Source organism: Alosa sapidissima, chromosome 23 (assembly GCF_018492685.1).
Source record: "Alosa sapidissima isolate fAloSap1 chromosome 23, fAloSap1.pri, whole genome shotgun sequence".
NCBI classification, from domain to species: Eukaryota; Metazoa; Chordata; class Actinopteri; order Clupeiformes; family Clupeidae; genus Alosa; species Alosa sapidissima.
This window is the reverse complement of record NC_055979.1, coordinates 5352104-5372913: the sequence shown is the minus strand read 5'-3', so window position 1 is coordinate 5372913 and position 20810 is coordinate 5352104. Positions and strand designations below refer to the sequence as shown.

At 40.0% G+C, this 20810-nt stretch overlaps 1 protein-coding gene and 1 long non-coding RNA gene across 2 annotated transcripts; one reads left to right on the top strand and one right to left on the bottom strand.

Annotated features, from left to right (window-relative positions):
* Window positions 1–216: 216 nt before the first annotated feature.
* LOC121699060 lies at window positions 217–3514 on the bottom strand. The gene is made up of 3 exons (XR_006026938.1): window positions 2933–3514; window positions 2144–2177; window positions 217–389 (listed from the first exon to the last, which is right to left on the bottom strand). It is a non-coding gene; the product is annotated as an uncharacterized LOC121699060 (long non-coding RNA).
* Window positions 3515–9890: 6376 nt separating this feature from the next.
* mnx2b (motor neuron and pancreas homeobox 2b) lies at window positions 9891–15228 on the top strand. The gene is made up of 3 exons (XM_042081668.1): window positions 9891–11129; window positions 13547–13707; window positions 13922–15228. The coding sequence occupies exons 1-3, from the start codon at window positions 10685–10687 to the stop codon at window positions 14312–14314; spliced, it is 999 nt and encodes a 332-aa protein (XP_041937602.1). The 5' UTR covers window positions 9891–10684; the 3' UTR covers window positions 14315–15228.
* Window positions 15229–20810: the final 5582 nt, after the last annotated feature.

Here is a 20810-nt window from a genome sequence, read left to right as displayed (position 1 = left end):
TTGTTAACTACCACAGTCACGAGTCGGGTCGCAATAGTCTGTCATTTTTAAAAAGTGGGTCCCCAGAAAAAAGGTTTGGGAATCACTGCCCTATATCCTCCATTTTAATGAATTTTCATAAATAATTTATTTTATTTTTGTTTTCCAAGTTTCAGTGGACCTGTAATTGGGTATTGTTATTTGATTTATCTTTACTCAATCAAAACAACAGAACTGCAATTTTATTAATATTACCTGAAATACATAACATGACTGATTTTTTTCAAAAATGGATTTATAGCGTTTCGGAACCAAACTCTTAAAATATTCAGCTGAAGACATCCAACCAAGGTGACTGAAGAGCCAAGGTCACAGCGTTGAGTCCCCATAAGGTTGTCCTCTCCTTGGCTCTGTAATCATGGAAGACGGAGCCATCAGCTGTGTGTAGATGGCAAGCGGGTGAAGTCAATGAGGTCTTTCAAATGTAAAGCTCTATAATAAACACTGTTTGTTTTTTTTCTGCTTTTCTTCACCAGCATGACATAGTGAAGGGTGTGGTCAAGCCCACTTAGGCTACGCACCCCATCTGTCCTGTGTGATGCCAAAAAAAACTCACCATACATTGTTCAAGTGCAACAGATGTCTCAAAACCTCCCTTTAATTTCAATTAGCCGCACACGCAGACCAACACATGCACACACACACACAGACTTAGGACGCGTGCGGCCACATGCTCACACTCACTGAAACACACACTCACACACACGCATCTACTTAAATAGTCTGGGATGCTCGCTGGCTCATTAATCAAGGTCTCTGGGGGTCATTCGAGCACTCTCTTTTGTGCCGTAGGAAGTGTTCAATTTGCCACAGGTCATTAGGAAGAACGTGTGAGCCAAACAATGGAAGAATGGAAGTGACACTGTGCCTCATTGTCCTCACTGTGTGTGTTAGGGGGGGAGGGGAGGGGGGGTTTAGGGGACCCTAAGGTCATTTGTGTTTGTGTGTATTGGTGGGTGTTTGGAGGCTGCTGGTGTTTGTGGCAAGGGGGGTGTGTGTCTATGGAGGAGGGGAGAAACAGTGTTAGGGCCTTGCAGAGGTCAGCCTTTAAAGTGAGGCCAGGCCCTTCATAGTAGCTACACCCCATGTAGATTCTGAAGACCAGAGCTATTATCATAACAAAAATAAAAAACTAATAATTCAGGGCTTACAAAGGGCAGTTTGGGACACTTATAGTTTTCATACAGACCCAAACCATACACTAGTCCATTTTGAAGGATTCTATTAGGTGTATGTATGTATGTATGTATGTCATGTTGAGTAGGTGGTGCACAAGGGGGTCATAGCGGATTATGTGTTTGTGGTGTTTGTGGTAATTGCTTGCACAATAAGGGTGCTTGGCGGAAGATGCTGATGTGCCTGCGTTATGTGCATGTAGGTATATGAGCCTCTGTACTGACTGTAACAACAGCTTTTCCTTGTGAACAATAAAGACTATCTATCTACTCTTCTTCAGAGCCAGAGAGAAAATACTATCCATCACTGTATTATTCCAAAAGCAGGCCTGATATTGATTCTTGATTTGTAAAACAACGCTATTCCTATATGGGCCAGAAGAGGGCTACTCAGTAAGAATGATGACCAACTCACCAATAATTCTCTCCAGAACCATTTACATAAATAAGTGAACTTTCAATGTGTCATGTTTGATCAGCCTGGTCCATTACTGTAAAAAGATGTGACCATTTCTTTTATACGCCTCATTATGTAGTTCAGACAGTTCTTAAATCGGCGCTTTTCAATTCAGGCATTTACAGCCCTCCCAACAGCCAAAAATGTGAACACTCACCAAACAACACTTGTATTTATTTGTTGTCATGGGCAACCATAACAAATAAAAGTCATAGCTGTGATGGAAAAGGGGGGCAATTATAATTATCTCAAATATCTCCAGGCCATATTGTCTGACGCAGGACATTATGACTTACCTATTCAGGCCTGTGAGTACTCTTTCCACACTTACCAAAGGTTACTCTTATGGGTCAAATTGGCCAATAAGCTCACATTTATGGTGTGATAATGACTTTGACAGACTTCCTCATGCGCTTTTGTGTACATAAACATCAGAGGCAGCACATCATCAAAGCCAGATCATAACACTTACCGTTAGATCACAGGACCATCAGCAACATGTCCGCCTGCACAGAAAGAGTGAGGTGATTGCTGAGAGGCAGATAGGTAGATCAGAGTGGCTATGGATGGATGGGCACAGAAATACAACATCAGAAATCGACTTTTTCCCCATTCTGTTAAGTGAAATGGAAGTAGAACTTAAATCTGAATTTGTTTGTCACAAGCAAATCAAATGTCGGCCTACTAAAGAAAAGATGTTTCTCATAAAGGTAGAAGGTCATAGCCATACAACATCAAAAGAATAAATGTCTTCTGCAAAGGCAAACTGAAATAGAAATTAGCCTAACACTGGAATTGTTCGACATTAGCAAATCAAATTAACAAAGCATACTTTCCTTGCATCTGGCTTGTGCAAAATTCCAGAATTGAATTGAAACTGCCTCTTAAATTCCAATTCAATTCTTGAATTTCACTTGCATTTCAATTGAGGTAGCAAACAGGAAGCAGAATTGCAATTTGAATTTTGCACAACCCTGCCACACATACACAATAATGTGCTGTGAGGAGGTGAACAAAACATCAATGTATCATACAACTATTTCAAGGGGGGCAAATTTATCATTTCTAAATACGAATGAGTTTTGTATATTTCCAGTTATAGGCTGAAAAGGAAACCACACTCAGAGGCTGAAGCTTAAAGTTTTGTATTTTGACTTATTTTAATACAACACTATTTGAGTATCATCCTCTAAGAGCAGTTTCCTTTTTCCGCGAAACACCTTAGCATACACAAACCTTAACATCACCCACAGACACCAACCTTGAATTAACTTGTTTATTTCCTGGAAAATGAATTGTTTTCATGGACACAGTTTACCAGGATATGCACATTAATGAAAATGAGTGTCCCAGGTAAACACTCTCTCGCCTGCAAACACCTAGTGCTGAGAGATCAGAGAGAAGAACATGGGGGAGAGAAGTGACAATTTAGGAATGGGTAACATGACTAAAGACAGAAGAAGGGTTTCAAAGTCATGACTTCCCATGACTAGGAACAAGATAAGGTGAGTGTGTGTGTGTGAGTGAGAGAGAGAGAGAGAAAGAGAGTGTGGATGTGGTTAGCGCTAGATAGCTGGATTGCAGGGTGAAAGTAATTACGACTTGTTCTGCGATAACCACTGTTTATCTGCCGCCACACAATGGGGCCCTTGTCAGAGACAGTAAAACGGCAGGCTGTGAGCTGCACAAGGAAAGCGCGGCCCTCATTAAGGGCCATAAAGCACAGGCCGTCTCAGCAGGGTGTGAAGCAGAGGGAAGAAAGAGGCTTTGTTACCGACAAGGCTGGAAAAAACAAACAGGTGCATTGCTGCTGCTCAGGACAGGTTGACCTGTGTGTGAAAGAGAGTAGTGTGTGTGAGAGAGAGAGAGGAAAAAGGTGAACTGATTAAGAGGGAAGGCAGACGTTTTTTGAACTGGTTAAATCAGGCTATTACTAACTCCCTTCAAACCAGCTGAGCAAAGTATATCAGCACTCATTCTGTCAGCTCTCACATACATTTTGATGGTGTAGTCTGTTATCAAAACTTGTAATATGGCTACATATGCAAATTAAGTCCCTACATTTAAAATAATGTATATGTAGACTTCTGAGTAAAACGTACAGACTGAAAATTACAACGCACCAATGCATTTAGCTATTATGGCAGGGAGTCAAATACAGGTGGTGGTCAGGTAGTTTACATGGATGAATTTTGTAACATCATAGAAGGTATCAGGGGCGCAGCTACCCATTTTTGAGGGGTATGCAACAACAATATTGGCGCCCCCCCCCCCCCCCCCCCCCCCAAAAAAAAAAAACACAAACAACTAAAGCAAAACAAAAGGCCAATAATTTACACTATTACTGTGCATTAGTGTCTATTGAATATGTTTTTAAAGAAATGCTGCCAATTTGATGTTTAACTTGATAAATGGTGCATTGCCACTTTAAGAGAGTCTAAACGGTTCTCATAACATCCTTTTGCCAGCTATTGCTCACAATGGATAAGGCTGATATGCACTCTAGTCTTGTTTGTTTGCACCACATTGACAACACAATATTAAGTTATTACAAGGAGCCTTCATTGTTAGGATATGGAAACATGTAATGAGTTGCTGCTAGCATTTCTGTTTGCAGTTGGCCATTAAAAGTGCAGTATGAGCATGGTAGCCACCTAGCTATCTGAATGGAATAGGCTATGTTTCAATCGGCATTATGCTTAACAAACGCTAGTTAGTCTGTTAACATTCATATTTGCAAGCCTCCCAGTACAGACGTCATCACTTTAAATCCTACCTGTTGCCTTTCACCGTCCACTTATTTAACTGCTGTTGCATTCCTTGACATGCCATCTCCTTTTCCCTCTTTCTTTTTTCTATTTTTAGTCATCAACAGCTTTTTTTTGCTGTATCCATCTTTTTCCATAGACGGCAACTCACTACTCGTAGGCCTATCTGCTCGCCCAGCGCCCACGGCGCCCCCGCTCCCTCTTCTATGTCAAAATTCTATGATGGATTATGAGATAGGGCGCCTACTCTAGCCTGTTAGTCCTCTAAAATGTTATAGAACATTGAGAAAATGCTGAAATGATTCAGAAACGGACAGCAGTAGCTACATATAGAAAATACCAAATATATTATTTTATTTTATTTTACCATCGCTTTGGCGCCCCCATGGAGCTGCGCCCCTATGCGCCGCAAATAGCGCATACCCACTTTTTGCGCCACTGGAAGGTATTCTCTGCCCTGATGGTAATTTTGATACCACAGATATATGAAGACCCAGCCAGGCAATGGTATCTGATATTTCATCTTTAAAGCCTAACCTGATCCGTGATCCAGAATCTGTGGTGATGTCAGCGTTCAGTGCTGGTGCATTATGGTCCGGGTGACAGACATATGCCCCGCGCCTCCCACGGCCAACCTCCCTGCACGCCAGCCCTGACATAAGTTACAGCTCAAGGCTCATCAAGCGAGGTTCAATATTAGTTAATGAATGACGGCCACAGGCTGCGACAAAAAACGAGTCTAATAAATTACCTTTATCTCCTTAATGAGGCGACATTAATTAGGGTCCCAAGGTCCGACCGGGAACCAGGTGATTTATCGAGCCTCTCGAGCAGTGTGGGAATTAGGCTAATTAACGGTGGGACCGAAAGATGATTTTTACTTCATAAAAAGGCTATTGTGCGCCCAAACCATTTATCAATGGCCGGGCAGGCAGGAGATGGAGATGGCACGTTTGCGACAGGCTAGAGGTATATAAGTATATATACTTTTGACCCCGTGAGGGAATTAGCTGATGTGTCGCCCCAAGACTTTAGCCACCAGATGCCAACCTGAGAAGTCACATACATTAGCATTTTACTCCATCAGCTGAGGAAGTTTCCTGAACATACAAATTGCATATGCATACCATGAGTGACCATCCATATAAAGAACTCTTGCCCCTACTCTAATGTGTTATCAAATGGGAACACTGTGCACTCTAGTACTTTAACACTAAAAACACAGTGTATTCTAAGAACAAATTCTGGACATGGTGTTGCTGAACATGCTGATGAAAACTCTTCCTGTGATCATGCAAAGGTTGTGAATATAATTTAATTATGAATAACGGTTATATGGCACTGTACCCAAAAGTCAGTGGATGGATAGATGAACAATGGTTTTACACATTAGTTTAAGACTAGAGGTATCATCCCATGAAGCAAGATTGATATGATACTTCATATAATTTTGACAGTTCAACTTGACTTACAGTGGACTTTAGGGTCTAGTCTAGACGTATACAATGTATGTCATACTTGTCCTATGTATGTATATTTATTATACAAACTATTCACTTTGTACAAGTCATCATACATGTGTTATATTTACATACAGTTGTGGGATTTCCCAGAATGGAACCTTACCCCCAGTAAATTATATCATAAACTTCAAAGGTTGTGGATGACAACTCTAATATATTCCTTAGACATTATAAAAATGATGGAATGAAGGATTGGTCATAGCATAGCTGACTGATAAAGGGAACTGTAGTTACTTCCTCACAAAGAACCTAATCTTTGAGAGCATCAACATATTAATTTACAGCCAAATCAAATCTATAAAATAAGATTAAAGACAAAAACAATGATCCATGGACAAACACTGATATTGTTCAGATATGCAAAAACAGCGCACCAGCAGGTATTTAGTGCCATACTTTCCTTATCAGGACAGATATAGAGAGATCAACACCCAAGAAGAAATCCAACTGCTGACTCTAGAATTCTCTGTCAGTACAAAGGATGACCAGACAAGAGCTAGTTTGTCGACTGCTATTAAATCACTGAAGACTGGTAATGATAATGCCCATAATCGGTGATAAGGTTATTTAATGTTCTGTAAATGTGACAGGCACCACATTTTATGACCATATAATTAATTGATAAACTTTGTTCTACATTGGCATCGTCATCATGGATACAGAACTAATATTAGCCCAGTGTTTGTAGTGATATGATGTTTGTACAGTAGCCTGCTGCAAAAATGACAAGTATGTCATCACAATGGAGTATGTCCTCACAAAGTCTAATTAAGACTAAATCATCTTTTAATTAAGACTTAATCATCCCAAACAAGCAAAGCCATATTTACAAATATTAATTCCGCAAATATAAATTATCTACATTAGAAATAGTGCTGAAGTTGGATCAATACTGTTTAAGCAACTTCACAATCTATTACATTTAGTACAGGTGTATTAGTGTATGCACATATAAGTATAATCTATGGTTGCATACATGCAGTTTTATGGAGAGTTGTATGAATATGCTACAAATGGTAAAATCCCTAACAAAATTGCTGATACAGAGATACAGTAATCAGGCATATAGGTCCCCTTCCTTTATATCATCACACACACACACACACACACACACACACACTACTTAAACATATTTCCCTGCTCATCCCACCTGTGCCGTTCTGATTAAAGAACACCAGCCTGCTCCACTATCCAATTCCAGCCCCACACTAAACTGAAAACCAATCACACTCCTGTCAGTGGCACCCTTCTCTTATGGCATGTCTGTCAATCACACCTCTCTTCCTCCTGTTATTTGGACATCTCATCTCACCTCCCTCCTCTCTCAAATCACAGAGCAACATCACCACTGACAAGTGAGAACCATTACTACAAGCAGAACCAAAGTATCACTGATTGTTTCACTGAAGGTAGGCTATCTGACTGCCAGTACTAAATCACATATCTACCAATACCTGCCCTCTGAATGCGAAATAGACCTCATCACCTGCAGTCAGCACTTTACACCAACTGAAGACAAATGTTATTGAATACATTGGTCCCGTGTTTTAAATAAATCTGTAGGCCTCTGTATTTATAAAAGTTAGCATTTGTCTCTGCGCATGCACACACACACACAAACAGAGAGAGAGAGAGGGAGAAGCTCTGTGCGTGCTGTAGCCTAGTCCTTCGCGCTTAAACCTGAGATGTGACACGCGGGCAGCGGTGCACCGCTCGCATTGATTCAATTTAATTTGTGCACCTCTGTCACCGAGTGCCAATGACGGATTTACCAGTAGCCGGCCTATTTAAATTACTTTAAAATCATAAAAGTAGCGAAACGGGCGCGGGGGAGAGAGGTTGCTTTAGAATATGCGGAAAGCACTTGGCTGCCGGCGTTGATTTCCCTTGAGCAAATTAGCTCTATATCACTGCCGACGACAGGCAGTAATCTGGGTGATAGGACAGGGGAGGGGAGAGGGACGTATTCCTCGCAGGTGTCACCGCTCCAATCTTCTCGGGTCAGACGTCACAAAAACATGCACATTTTCTGCGCTCGGTTCAATCTGCCGATTTGTATTTCCTTGTTAGCCAGTAGCCTATTGTGGATAGTAGATTGCAATTTAGTTGGTTGGGCTGCTACAGTAGCCTATATCCCGTGTGTTATTCTGGTATGTCTATATTAACCCTTTCGCCGTTGACGGAATTTAGGCTCTTGCAAATTATTTCAGACTTGCATTTTTTCTTTCAAACGCACAGATAGGCCTACTCATTGAAAATGTTTAAACTTTATCTCATTAATATCTACTATCAAGATGGTGCAAGCGTTGCATATGGGATTTTTCTCAGCGATATAATTAGGCTAATTCCACTTGACCATATTTGCAATAGGCTAAAGTAAAAATAGTCTAAGTAAAATCTATATATCTCTGGGAACTTCATGTGAAACTTTTAATCTCATGTTAAACTTTTAATGTAGGCCTATCACATTCACGCCAATGACGTAAAGTAGGCCGCATTTGAAGACTTCGTGGTAGCCTAAATTTAGGCTATTAATATTAGGCTATGCCTCGATTTCAAATGATGGTTAGCCACTTCTATCAATAAATGTTTATCTTGTGTGTAGGGTGTAGGGCCTAGGATAAATTTAGCCTCATTCAATAAAATATGCCCAAACTGCAGGACCAATATCCCGTGATAGTGGTGGAATTACTCCTGTCAACCCATAAAGAGCATCCGCTATTCCCATTGTCCCTAGATATCCTGAGGTTGACATAATTTCCCAATAGTAGGCTAAGCACAGTACCAAATCCCACCAGGCTAAAGGTTATACACCCAGACTAAAGCTTCCTAAAGAAAAAATCTGCACTGACAGACCACTGAATGCATTTGCATAAAGTGAATTTAGTGAATGTGAAAGTAACATAATAGAAGAGAAAATAAAATGATGAAATGTATTTTATCATAGCATATTGTTACATTCTAGTCATAATATTAATTTATAGTCAAAATATTCATTTTATCTGCTATTACTGTTTGCTTTTGTTTATGTAAATCACATTGAATGACCTCTGTGTATGAAATGTGCTATATAAATAAACTTGATTTGACTTGACTAGACTTCAGCATTATGGACCCTCCACCCGAATTCGTGATGCAAACTCGCGCGCTCACACACAAATATAAACTCTCTCTCTCTCTCTCTCTCTCTCTCTCTCTCTCTCACACACACACACACACACACACACACATACACACACACACACAATTCATGTCTTTAAATAAAAAAAATACACGCAAAAATAATATGGCTAGTGAGTACAAAATTTCACAAGTGCAAATTGTGCACAAAGCCTTCAAGATGTATAGACTACAACATTATTCTAAATCATCTACCTAATGCACAATTTTACGGCCTGTGTATAATTCCGGATCGTTAAATTTCATGACCTTGATAATTCTGCTTTTAAAATAAGCAAGTCGTTAATATTATAGCCTACATATTGAAAGATAAATCATTTACCAAATACCAAAAAGTTCAATATTATTTATTATTGTTATTATTGCTATTAATATAATAATAATAATAATAATAATAATAATAACATAAAATAAACAAATAGAACACACACACGCGCATATATTGCTGGTAAAAAATGAAACCACTTGAAAATGAAAATGAAAATGAACAGAAAGGCTCTGGTCTGTTTGGATGCATAGTGGATGCATAGAGTTTGCACATTGCGCATACTCAAGTGTGCATCCTCACTTTCTTCATGATGTTATGCTCCGGATATAGCCATGTGAACTGCCACAATATTTGATTAGTAGTAATCATTGCTATAAATATTATAAAAATGAAAATGAAATGAACAAATTCAGTCAAAGATGGGTATGCCCTCAAAACAAGTGATTGTGAAAACATTCCCGCCTTCATCATTGTTTCAAATGAGCAGGGCTGCGGTGATAAAACCTTAAATTGGTCTATGACCGATGCATAGGCTACCTCATGTCGTTCTGTTGTCCACGAAAAGAAATCAGAAACGCTTTGGTTGTGCGGGAAACGCTTCTCGCGTGCGCCCTGAAAATCATGAGCCCACTGGACAAACGACAGCATAATTAGTTAATTAGAAAACTGTCAAGTGATCTGACTCCCGTGGGGCAACTGGATTAGCCAATCAGAGCCCAGATGAACCTTGGGGTGGGATTCCAAGGACAAGACCGTGGGTGTGGAGAGCCGCGTTAGTAACACAAGTTACACTGGGTGTCAAGTGAAACCGAAGATTATCCAACACCTGCAGAATCTCCAGAAGCAGATAAGAACAATATAGCTACTAAGAAGCAGGGCACTTTTTGAGGTTTTGGACACTTTTACTTTTTCTTTTGCCGTTTGCTATTCACATTGAACTGGTTCACTTATCTAGTAACTATTTTAATACCTGTGCCATTTGGAGAGTGTATCGGGATATAGCTCTTATATTCAAATATGGCATCAAAACACCATATTGAAAAGGTCTACAGGTCTTCTCAAATCAGGATGTAACGAGGTTAGAACCGACAGGTCTTCTTCGGAAATAAGAATGCCATTCTGCCGTTCATAACTTATATGAAAGATGATTAGTGATAAACGTTATTCTACTCGGCCTCTCTGAGCTGCATCTCGCTACTGCGAAGTTGGAACTGCAGTCTTATTCGCGCAAGATTCGTCAGATTGAGATCTCCAGGCTGTGCTATAGCGCCAAGATGGAAAGATCCAAGAACTTTCGTATTGATGCCTTGCTGGCAGACGAAACCCACCGGTCCAGTCGGGACCTTTCTCCGGGACTGAGTAACGACAGTCCAGCGGGGAGCCCCGTGTCCTGCCGGCGCGCAGACACCCCATCTCCCAGGGGAACACCGGGTGTAATCCAGCTTCAGACCGGCATCATTCCTAAACCGGGTTTACTTAATATCCCGCATACAGGACTCACTTCACTGTCCCAGGGGGCAATACCGGGCATGTACCATACACCCATGTACCCTATATCAGCCCTGGGAGGACAACATCCTGCCTTTGCATACTCTGGATTCACGCAACTAACCCAGCCATACCCGGATCACCTAAAAGCAGCGACTATGGCTAGTTCTTTCCCACTGGAGCACTGGATTCGGGCGGGGATCATGGTGCCGCGGCTTCCTGAGTTCGGCAGTAAGTTTGCTTTAATTCAACTACTACTTCCACTGAAAAACGAAATGCCGTAAAACTATTAATTTGCCGGCGCACACACACACACTCGCGGACAGGCCGCATTCTCTTTATACAGCGCCTTCCAGACGAGTATGTTTAATTACTTTAATGAAAAACGAAGCGTCTTTAACATTACTGTATTCATAGCCAGGTGGAAACAAACACACACACACACACACGCACGCACGCACGCACGCAGACACACACACACACGCCACACCATGCCCTTTCTCTTTGAAGTTTGAAGCAGCACTTTACGCAAACATAATGACATCTAGAGCTGATACTGTACTGATAAAACGCAATGAGATAACCTCACCTGAAGAGGGAAAATATTTTAACTTAATTACCTGAAATTCAAAAACAATCTGTCCACTCACCATTGGCTGAATGCACAATACTTGTTTAATAATCAGTCAAAGCTGCTTTGGCGTTCAGGAAGACCAAACATCAATTAATCTATCTAAAAAGGTTTCACATTTTATCTCAGAGTAAAGGTGTATTTGATCACTTTACGACCACGACCAAAGCATTGAAGCTAACCGCTTCAAAATGCTGTAAAAACACTTATTGTTCCTGATCCAAAGGTGAGGTATAGGTGGGAACAGAAAGCGGGAAGGAGGAGGGTAATAACATGGTTAATATTTAAGCAAATATTCTTGACATTTATAATTGCATTTTCATTATTTATTAAACTGAAATCATGTTTACCCAGCAGCGACAAAGAGGAAGCAACGTTGAACGAGAATTAAGACTATGTAGGCTAAGTGTTTATTTTCGATTTAATTTATGATGTATTGCAAACTGTATGCTTCCCCATCTCTGTTTATAATCTAACAAATCACAATTTAACTAGGCCTATATCCTCGTAAACTAAATGACTAATGTAAAGTGGCGTTGTCCTTAACCAATATAATTGTTGATAACTAACTAAACTAGCGCACAATATTTCATGACTGGTCTATAGTATGTGCAACGTGTTAACTTATTTCAGCCCAATCCTATAAAGTTGGTCGTCTTCTCGCGTTCCACTTCGGTCTCTTTAGTCTAAGGCAGTGTTTCTCAAAGTGTGGTCCAGGGACCACTGGTGGTCGGCAAGCTATCCCAAGTGGTCCGCGAGCATACTGTACGTGGTAAAATATAATATAGATGAGTTGTTTGCAATATTGAAACAACCTGTATCTAAATCCAAACAGTTCTGTAACACTGCCTATGTACGCCAGTTTAAATCATATAAATCCTCTGACACAATAAGCAACTTGCAAAGACAAAAAGCAAGGTGGTTCACTGAGTAGGCCTATTGTGTAAATATACTGTTGAAGTAGGTCTACTCTTTTTTTTTTTTTTTTTTTAGCTAAGTGGTCCGTCAGTTTTTTTTTTATGGTTAAGTGGTCCTTGGTCAGAAAAAGTTTGAGAAACACTGGTCTAAGGACATAGGCCTATGCTTTTAACACTGCGAATTGATTGAATAGATAATAATAATAATAATAATAATAATAATAATAATACTTGTAGGGCCTATGTTTGAACAGATAGACTATAAATTGTTCTTCTCAAATCAAAATGAATAGTTAAAGATATATATTTTTTTGTCTAGGCGTGTTTATTTCCCATAAACGTCAAATGAGTAAAAGTCGTCTTTGTGTGGGGTGAAACTATATGAACAAACACCTTAAACATTCTGTAGTTCATCAATAAAATCCCAAAAGCGTTCATCGAATTTTCATTAAGTTAATGGTGTGCTCTGGCGTTTTATGGCCCTACAGCTCTGCTTCTTGTGTCCTCACATCAACAATAAAGCCAAGTAAAGCTATTACCGTTAATGATGGCGGGCAAATTTGGGCATGTGTGTGTGTGTGTGTGTGTGTGTGTGTGTGTGTGTGTGTAAGAGAGAGGGAGAGAGAGAGAGACTCATCCTTTATCAAGTAGGTGCCTTAAAGTCCTTGGCATTTTATAAAAGACACACAAATCTCATAAAATTTTAGACATGAATAGCATGTCCTCTTATGAATGGTCTTAAACTTTTATTCCCAAGTGCATTAACAGCTCTTTTTCCTGCTCATCAAAGGCATCATAACCGTTTTGTAAATTACTATGTTAGATAAATGTCCACAGGCAGAGAATATAAAAATGGAACACTTTTACATCATGAAACTGGCCGTTTCCCAAAAGCTTGTGCTACAGCCATGAGAGACTATTGTTTAGAACTCTCTCTCTCTCTCTCTCTCTCTCTCTCTCTCTCTCTCTCTATTGCTTTACTTGTCATAACATATAGAAGGTCTCTACAGAGCTATCAGGTGACTTTGAAAGGTCTAGCACTTGCTCTGATGTTGCTCACTGACGTCTTTACTTGCCCTTCACCCCTCTCCTGCTTCCAGCATCCCCACAGTCGGGGCTAATGGGTAAATGTCGCCGGCCACGGACGGCCTTCACCAGTCAGCAGCTCCTGGAGCTGGAGAACCAGTTCAAGCTGAACAAGTACCTGTCCCGGCCCAAACGCTTCGAGGTGGCCACCTCGCTCATGCTGACAGAGACACAGGTGAGCATGTCTGTGTGTGTTTGTGTGTGTGTGTGTGTGTGTGTGAGTGAGCAATAAAGAGATAAAGAGGGAGAAAAAGGACAGCAATACACTGTGCATAATAGTGACTTCTGACTTTCCTATATTTATACCAGTATATATATATATTAATACTGTGCCTGTGTGTATTTGCGTGTGGTGTGTGTGTGTGTGTTGTGTGTGTTTGTTTGGCCAGGTAAAAATCTGGTTCCAAAACCGGCGGATGAAATGGAAGCGCAGCCGCAAGGCCAAAGAGCAAGCAGCCCAATTGGAAGTAGAACGCCAACGTGGAGAAGGGACAAAGACGGCCAATGAGAAGACAAGAGGGGAGGGCCGGAGAGCGGGAGTCATCGATCACAATGACTTGGATGAGGAAGAAGGGGAGGAGGAAGAGGATGAGGAAGAGGAAGAAGAGGAGGATGAAGAACGTCATCACCATGGCTACACGGTCGAAATGGCAACCATGGCACGGCCTGCAGACTTGCTGCAAAATGGCATGGAGGTTGGCTACCACGCACACAGCTCGTTCTCCGACGATGACATGGACGCAGTAGAAGTGCCCGATCGAAAGATCGGAGCGGGGTTGTGATTAGAAAATGAGGCCAATGGGTGAGGTTCATACAATATAGGATGTGGCCTCCTACATGTTTGATGGATGGAGCCAGAAGCCTTTCGGATCACTGTCTACAGAAGAGCCATTGGTCACAGTTCATGACCATTCAACAGACTAAACATGAGACTGCCCACACATACACATATTCAAATACAAACACACACAAACAGTAAACAGCTGAAAATAGTAACAAGTGTATCATTATGAATTATGGTGCGTATTTTTGTTTTCAAATTGATGTCAGCAATATAAGAAAACAAAATTCTTACACAATTTTCGAACAGTGAATGACAGAAGGCCACACATTTACACTAAACCTGATTTCTCTGTCCCTCTCCTTTTCTGTGTAGGTCAGACACACAGACATTCTCTCTCCCCATATATCTATATGTCTGTCTCTCACACACATTCACATACAAACACAAACTTGCATGCAAATTGTAAAAGGATCTTAACTTAGGGACATCTTCAGCTTAATTTCTTTTGTATATGTTCATAAACATAGTTTACAAATGCCACACAGATCCTCAAGACACTATGTATTTTTCAGCATGCCAAACCAAGACATTTTATTTGTATATAAAAAGGTGAAGACTGTGAATGTCCTTTGACTTGAACGTGTTGAAAAATGTGTTGCTCTGTTGCATTTGGAATAACACGACAAAAATTACCATTCTGTGGGATTCATGAGACACAAAAAGTGCAATGGAAGTTTGTGTTTTTCAAGTCATTGTTGTCACTGTAACTGTTATCACTGTAACTGTAATTTATTTGTATTGAAAATGATTTAAATGGACAAAACCAGGTATATTTATCTGCAAATGCCATGTCAATGTACAGAAAAGGAAAATAAAAAGATAGAGGACAGTCCTCCTCTAAATACATGCCCATGTTGTATTGGAATGGCTGTTTTCTGTGTGAGTGCACTGTACACACATAGTAATCAACATGCTCATGTTTGATTGGTGAATATAAAGTTGCTGTATTGCATGGACTGAAGGCGCAAAGATGCCTTTCTCAACTGGATACATTACACTTTTCCTTACAGCTAGCAGAGTGTAAATTTGCCTAGTTTAAAACATTTTACGTTTTACAAATTAAGGATTTTTTCAAGTATGGATTATAGGAGTTCCAGTCATGTTTAAATATTTCATTGAGAATTGTTGAAATAAATGAGGGAATCCACATCTACATTTGTAAAGATAAGGGGTATGAATATTGATTATAATTCAATATGCTTTTGATCAATTCAGGCAAGTTTCTCTTCACAATCCTCTATACCAGGGGTTCTCAAATGTTTTGGTTTTCATGGCAGGTGTTGCAAATTGGTATTATGTAAATGTTGGATTATGCATCACTTCACAACGTTGACTGACTCAAGCATTTCCCCACATTCATCAGCTAGGTAGCTGATAAATAAGTCAAGCTAAGCAGCGTGTTTGTGAACTGACTCAAGTGAAATGTTAATGTGGGTGGGAGCAAATAGACACAATTTGCTTGTTTTATTGGTGAAAAGGGTCACCATAGATATCCATTTTGATAAACAACTTTATAATTTAAAGCAAATAATTTTTTGGACCCCTGCCCTATGGGTCAAGGAAATATTATTAGATCCAAGGTTTTATCTAAAAAGACAGAGAACTAGAGGTAAACTTTTTTGATATTTCAGCATCAAAGCAAGAGATTTATACCAGATGCCCAGATGGGCATTTATTTGTCAGAAATGACGTTAACATAGCCATTTAACACTGATGTAGAGGGCATCCTAAGGTACGTCCCTGTTTTGACATCTGGTTTAAATGTATGGAATTCTGGCAGTCAACTTGATGTTGATGGAAAATGCAAATGAATGATCTTCATTTGATCATTTTGCGTGGACGGAAAACTTCCAAGAGTCAAAAAGATAACGTTTTATAGTGCCTCTTCAAGGTTCTTGTCAAACACTGATCTTTAATGCAGCGAGACCTTCAGATCAGGTGGAAAATGAGGACAACGGGGGCATAAAAACAGGTGTTTATAAATCCTGCAAAATGGCTGCCCTGGCCAAAACTTACCACGCAATAACGCTTAATGGAAGATTTCTCAACTACACTTTTGACTCGTCCTTTTTCACTGCATCCCTCCCTTCTTATTCTGTTTTTTAATCCCCTCCTCCCTCCTCCTCTCCTTGTTCTCTCCTGCCGGCTGATAAAGCAGCGCTGATTAACATGCGAAGAGTGGAGGAGGACCACGTGAGGCGTTGTGTTAAAACAGGCCGGAGGATTCCTTATTTATGTCCTGCAGCTTTCAAATATGAATTACTAAGGCAGGTTTACTGATAGTCAAATAATTAAGCTAATGAAGGGAAAGTAAAGCAATCAGGCGCTGATGGTGATGTCACCCAAGTCCATTTCATTTGTGTTACGGGGAGGGGGAAAGGAAAAAATAGATATATAAATAAAATAATAAAAGACACAGAAATGATGAGTGTCTGACCAAAACAGGGTGTTTTTATTAGCAGTGTGTGTAAGGGCAGTGATTAAGCACGCGGTGGTCTGGGGAGCACGGCACAGCTCGGCACAACAACGTGTTTATATAGTGATTAAATGCATTTTTAACTGGCCGAGGGAAGGCGGCCGGGGCCTTGTGAACGCCAAGCCGGCACCCTTGTCACTGGAGGGATGGTGTGGACGGGGAAAAGTGCCTATACAGAGACTACCGGCCAGTTGCATTCCGATTACTGGGCTCAGAGTAGCTCCAGTGGCCAGCGGCCCACCACTTCAGAAGCAGGACAGAGGGATTTAACGGCCAAAGTTCAACGGCCCTGTAGAACATCACCATCTACTAGTACATTTCTGAAGGCTAAATAAGTTGCTGGTCTGCTAAAATGAAAAATAAATATCCTTTTTAAATAGGTATTAAATTACTTTATAGTGCAATTCTCTGGATAGCTCTTATGACGATAAATCCCAACACCTCAGTTGCAGCAACTGAGCTCTGCAGATTTTGGGGATCAATGGTTGGACTGTGGTGGCATCCCTTCCTTGTTAATTTCTTTCTCTGACACATGATTTGAGCAGAGATGGTTGAAACAGAGTGTTAGTAATCAAGGATCTTTGGTTTGAGGATCAACCTTTTTATAAAGCAGAGTGGGTCCAATGCTACTCTACTGAATAGGAAATCACTTACTATAATTTGAATCACTGTCACTTAAAACCTTCATTACAGCTTTTATTCAAATCACAACCTGATGGTTGAGTGATTCTTTTTATCCAAAAAGGGATTTCTTCTAATTGTTTCCCTAATTATTCAGTTATGCCAAATAAGTGTATAATTTATCACCTGGAACACATAAGTACTGGGAATTTAATACTTGAATTGCTACATGTATAAGTAGCAAGTTATTTGTAATGTTAGCTGAAACAATATCAGAACAAATCTTTGAAGTCTTTAGAAATAAATGTTGATATTAATAATAATGATTTGGTAAGTACTTTTCAAAATGTAAAAATGGTGACGAGTTTCAATAACCTGGGTGAACCCAGACAAGCAAATTCAAATTTGCTAGCAGGTGGGTTCACCCACAGCATTTCTAGGCAGTTAAATATTTCTGCATCCCATTGTGCCTGTCCCTATGCATACTTACTTATACTTACTTATTACATAAAACTCATTTTTAAATTGACAACAAAAAAAGAAAACTATTCACTGCATGATAACTACTTCTATTGCACTTTGTTTGGTTGCACTTGTGCTGACATGTGTTAGGTTGCTTTGAGTGTTGTTGCATTATTCTTAATGGCTTCTCCTTGACCTGTGGCTACTTAGGGTAGAATCAATCTCACTAGTCTCACTAGTATGTGGATTAATGTAAATAAAGGTCAATAACTGGTGATTTCACATTTATGTGGTGGTGAGGGGATATGATATGAGAACAAAAAGACCAAAACCATGCAGAATTTGTTCAAATGTGCCTTAACTATTATTGGAGAAAAGGCCTAAGTTATATGGCAATCTCCTAACACAGGTGGCATTGATTAGGTCTGAATGGCTGAGTGGTCCATTGGGGATTCTATAGTGAACAAGACTTGCTATATGGAGAGGTACGCCCATTTAGCATCTGTTCAGTCAGATGGCTTATGACCATAACAGGCTGTTGAATATTTATTCATTCACACTCTCGTGCGGCTGCTGCTAATTTAGCTAATGTACAATAAGAATGATACAAATCTGTTTGAATGACAAATTGTCTAGTCCCTCTGGCGGACAGTCATCAGTCTAAGATGAACCTTACTGAGTGCGATTTGCATGCATGTGTTCAGCTACCTGTTACATCATGCGTTTGCATAAGTAGGCCAACCGCTGACAATCACTGCTGCCTTTCTGTCCAGTGGAAGGTGAAGTAGAGGACAAGGGAAGAGGAAGAAGGAGGACTGTGAGATTTTTGTTGAGATTTTTTTAAATCTTAAAATAACATCAATACACATTTTGATGGTACACTACTTAGAAGGTAGAATAGTGTCTCTCTCAATACCACAGTTTACCTGGAACACCCAATATTGCACTATGTAACCTTGGTGTATCATGGAACCCTTTTCACCACTTTTGGACAAAATTGGTACCATTTTATTGTTATTTTCCAATGTCCAATGTTATTCCAATGACAGTCCAATAGACCCTCAAGGAACCCTGCATGGAACCTTACTGAAAGAATGACCCTAAAGGTGTATCCATTTAGTTAAAAAATGAACATTGAAATAAATAACAACTTGTACTTTATGCTGCTTTAAGAGACAGATCTCATTTTAAACACCTATATAGCTGATGTACAAGACATTATTCCTTGGAAGTAAATAAGTCAAGAGCATTCTACCTATAGGAGGCCTGGCTTATAAAAGACTCCAGCAGACCAATGCATGATAATGAGGAGAAAGTATCAGATTTACCCTCTATAAACGTCAATATTGGTTTAACACCATATAAGTTTGATTGAATCTTTTGGGGAAAATTTGATGAAATGGGTACTTACCTGATTTGACAGAACTGCTGACTGTCCACTCCACTTATCCCGCCAGTGGCCTAATGCTGCAGGCATACATCATATAACCTAAGTATTTAAAACATTGTAATGTTCAGTTGTCCATTAGAGAGACGGCTGGTGCGTGACTCCATAGTGAACTACCCCTGAAGAGCTATGGCGTCAACCCATTCAAGGAGGAAGTCTTTCACAAGAAAATAACACAAAAGCTTGTTTGAAAGTTAGGCCCAGCTTAATAAACATGTTTATTTCATTTCGCTGGTGTATAAATCAGGAACAATAACTTGAGTGACACAACCCTGTAAAATATTTACGCCCTGTAGTTTAATCAATCAGTGAAATGTCGGACTCATTACGGGAATATGAACAGATTGTGTGATCTTTTAAAGTAATCACCCTTATTGGTTTGGATTTCCCTGGGCCTTGTCGTGTCACTTAAGCTAATGGCTAGGTAAGAGAATGAGGGACAGGTTCCATAAATTCACATCTGTCCGACTTTAACCGCTGTTCAAATGCTGGAAAAAAAGCCAAGTTTTGGCTATAAAGTTAATTGAGCCGAGAGGGCCTTCCACTTAAAATATGTCTGTGTTTGAACAGGCATGCAGTAGGCATATAAGCACGAGATCTATCACTCAGAAACGCCTTGACGGACCTCATAATCTCACCGCCACCACCTGCAGGTGGAGGAGTAATTATGACTGGCTAAGTGTCAGCATAATTCTGTTTGTTTTTCCTGCAGTAATAAATTATGTTCCTGTTCCGAAATCCCAAACAGAGCAATAGCTCAGTTCATCAACAGAAAGCTGGCTTTTCCTCTGAGCATAGGGCCAGAGCAGGCTACTCAGATGGAAAGAGTTCAACTATTCCACAGAGTTTGTACAGGTAATTGTAGGGTATGTTTACAAGCTGTCCTTGGCAGTAGCTTATTTAATTGGGGTTGTCACACTCATCCCCTCTTTGGGTCAACTAAATAACATCACATGACCTAACAATGATTCAGTGCCCCCCCCCCCCCCCCACACACACACACACACACAACAGAAATCAACATTAGATTAAGGCTTTCAGCCTACCTGTTAGTTGGTCATTGATGCTGGAAAACCACCTTCACCAAAAGATCATGCAGGGTAGAAGAAGAGAGAGATTATAGGCTACATATTTCATGTGATTGCTTTGCACATCAAGGACAATTATTATTTCACTACAACACTGGTCAAAATCGCATATCTTCCAGCATAAACCGTCAAAAAACAGGTTAAGGCACTTTTGCACTTTTGCAGTAAGATGAAACAAGGATTCATCTTACTGTAGGCTAATTTAGGCAATAAGGTTGAGTGACTGTCATTTAGTTAATACTAAATGAATTAACTTTCTAAAAAGTAAGCCTAAATATACGTTAAATCTATAGATCTATATTTTCACTTAGAGATAACATAAACTGAGAAAATGCCATTT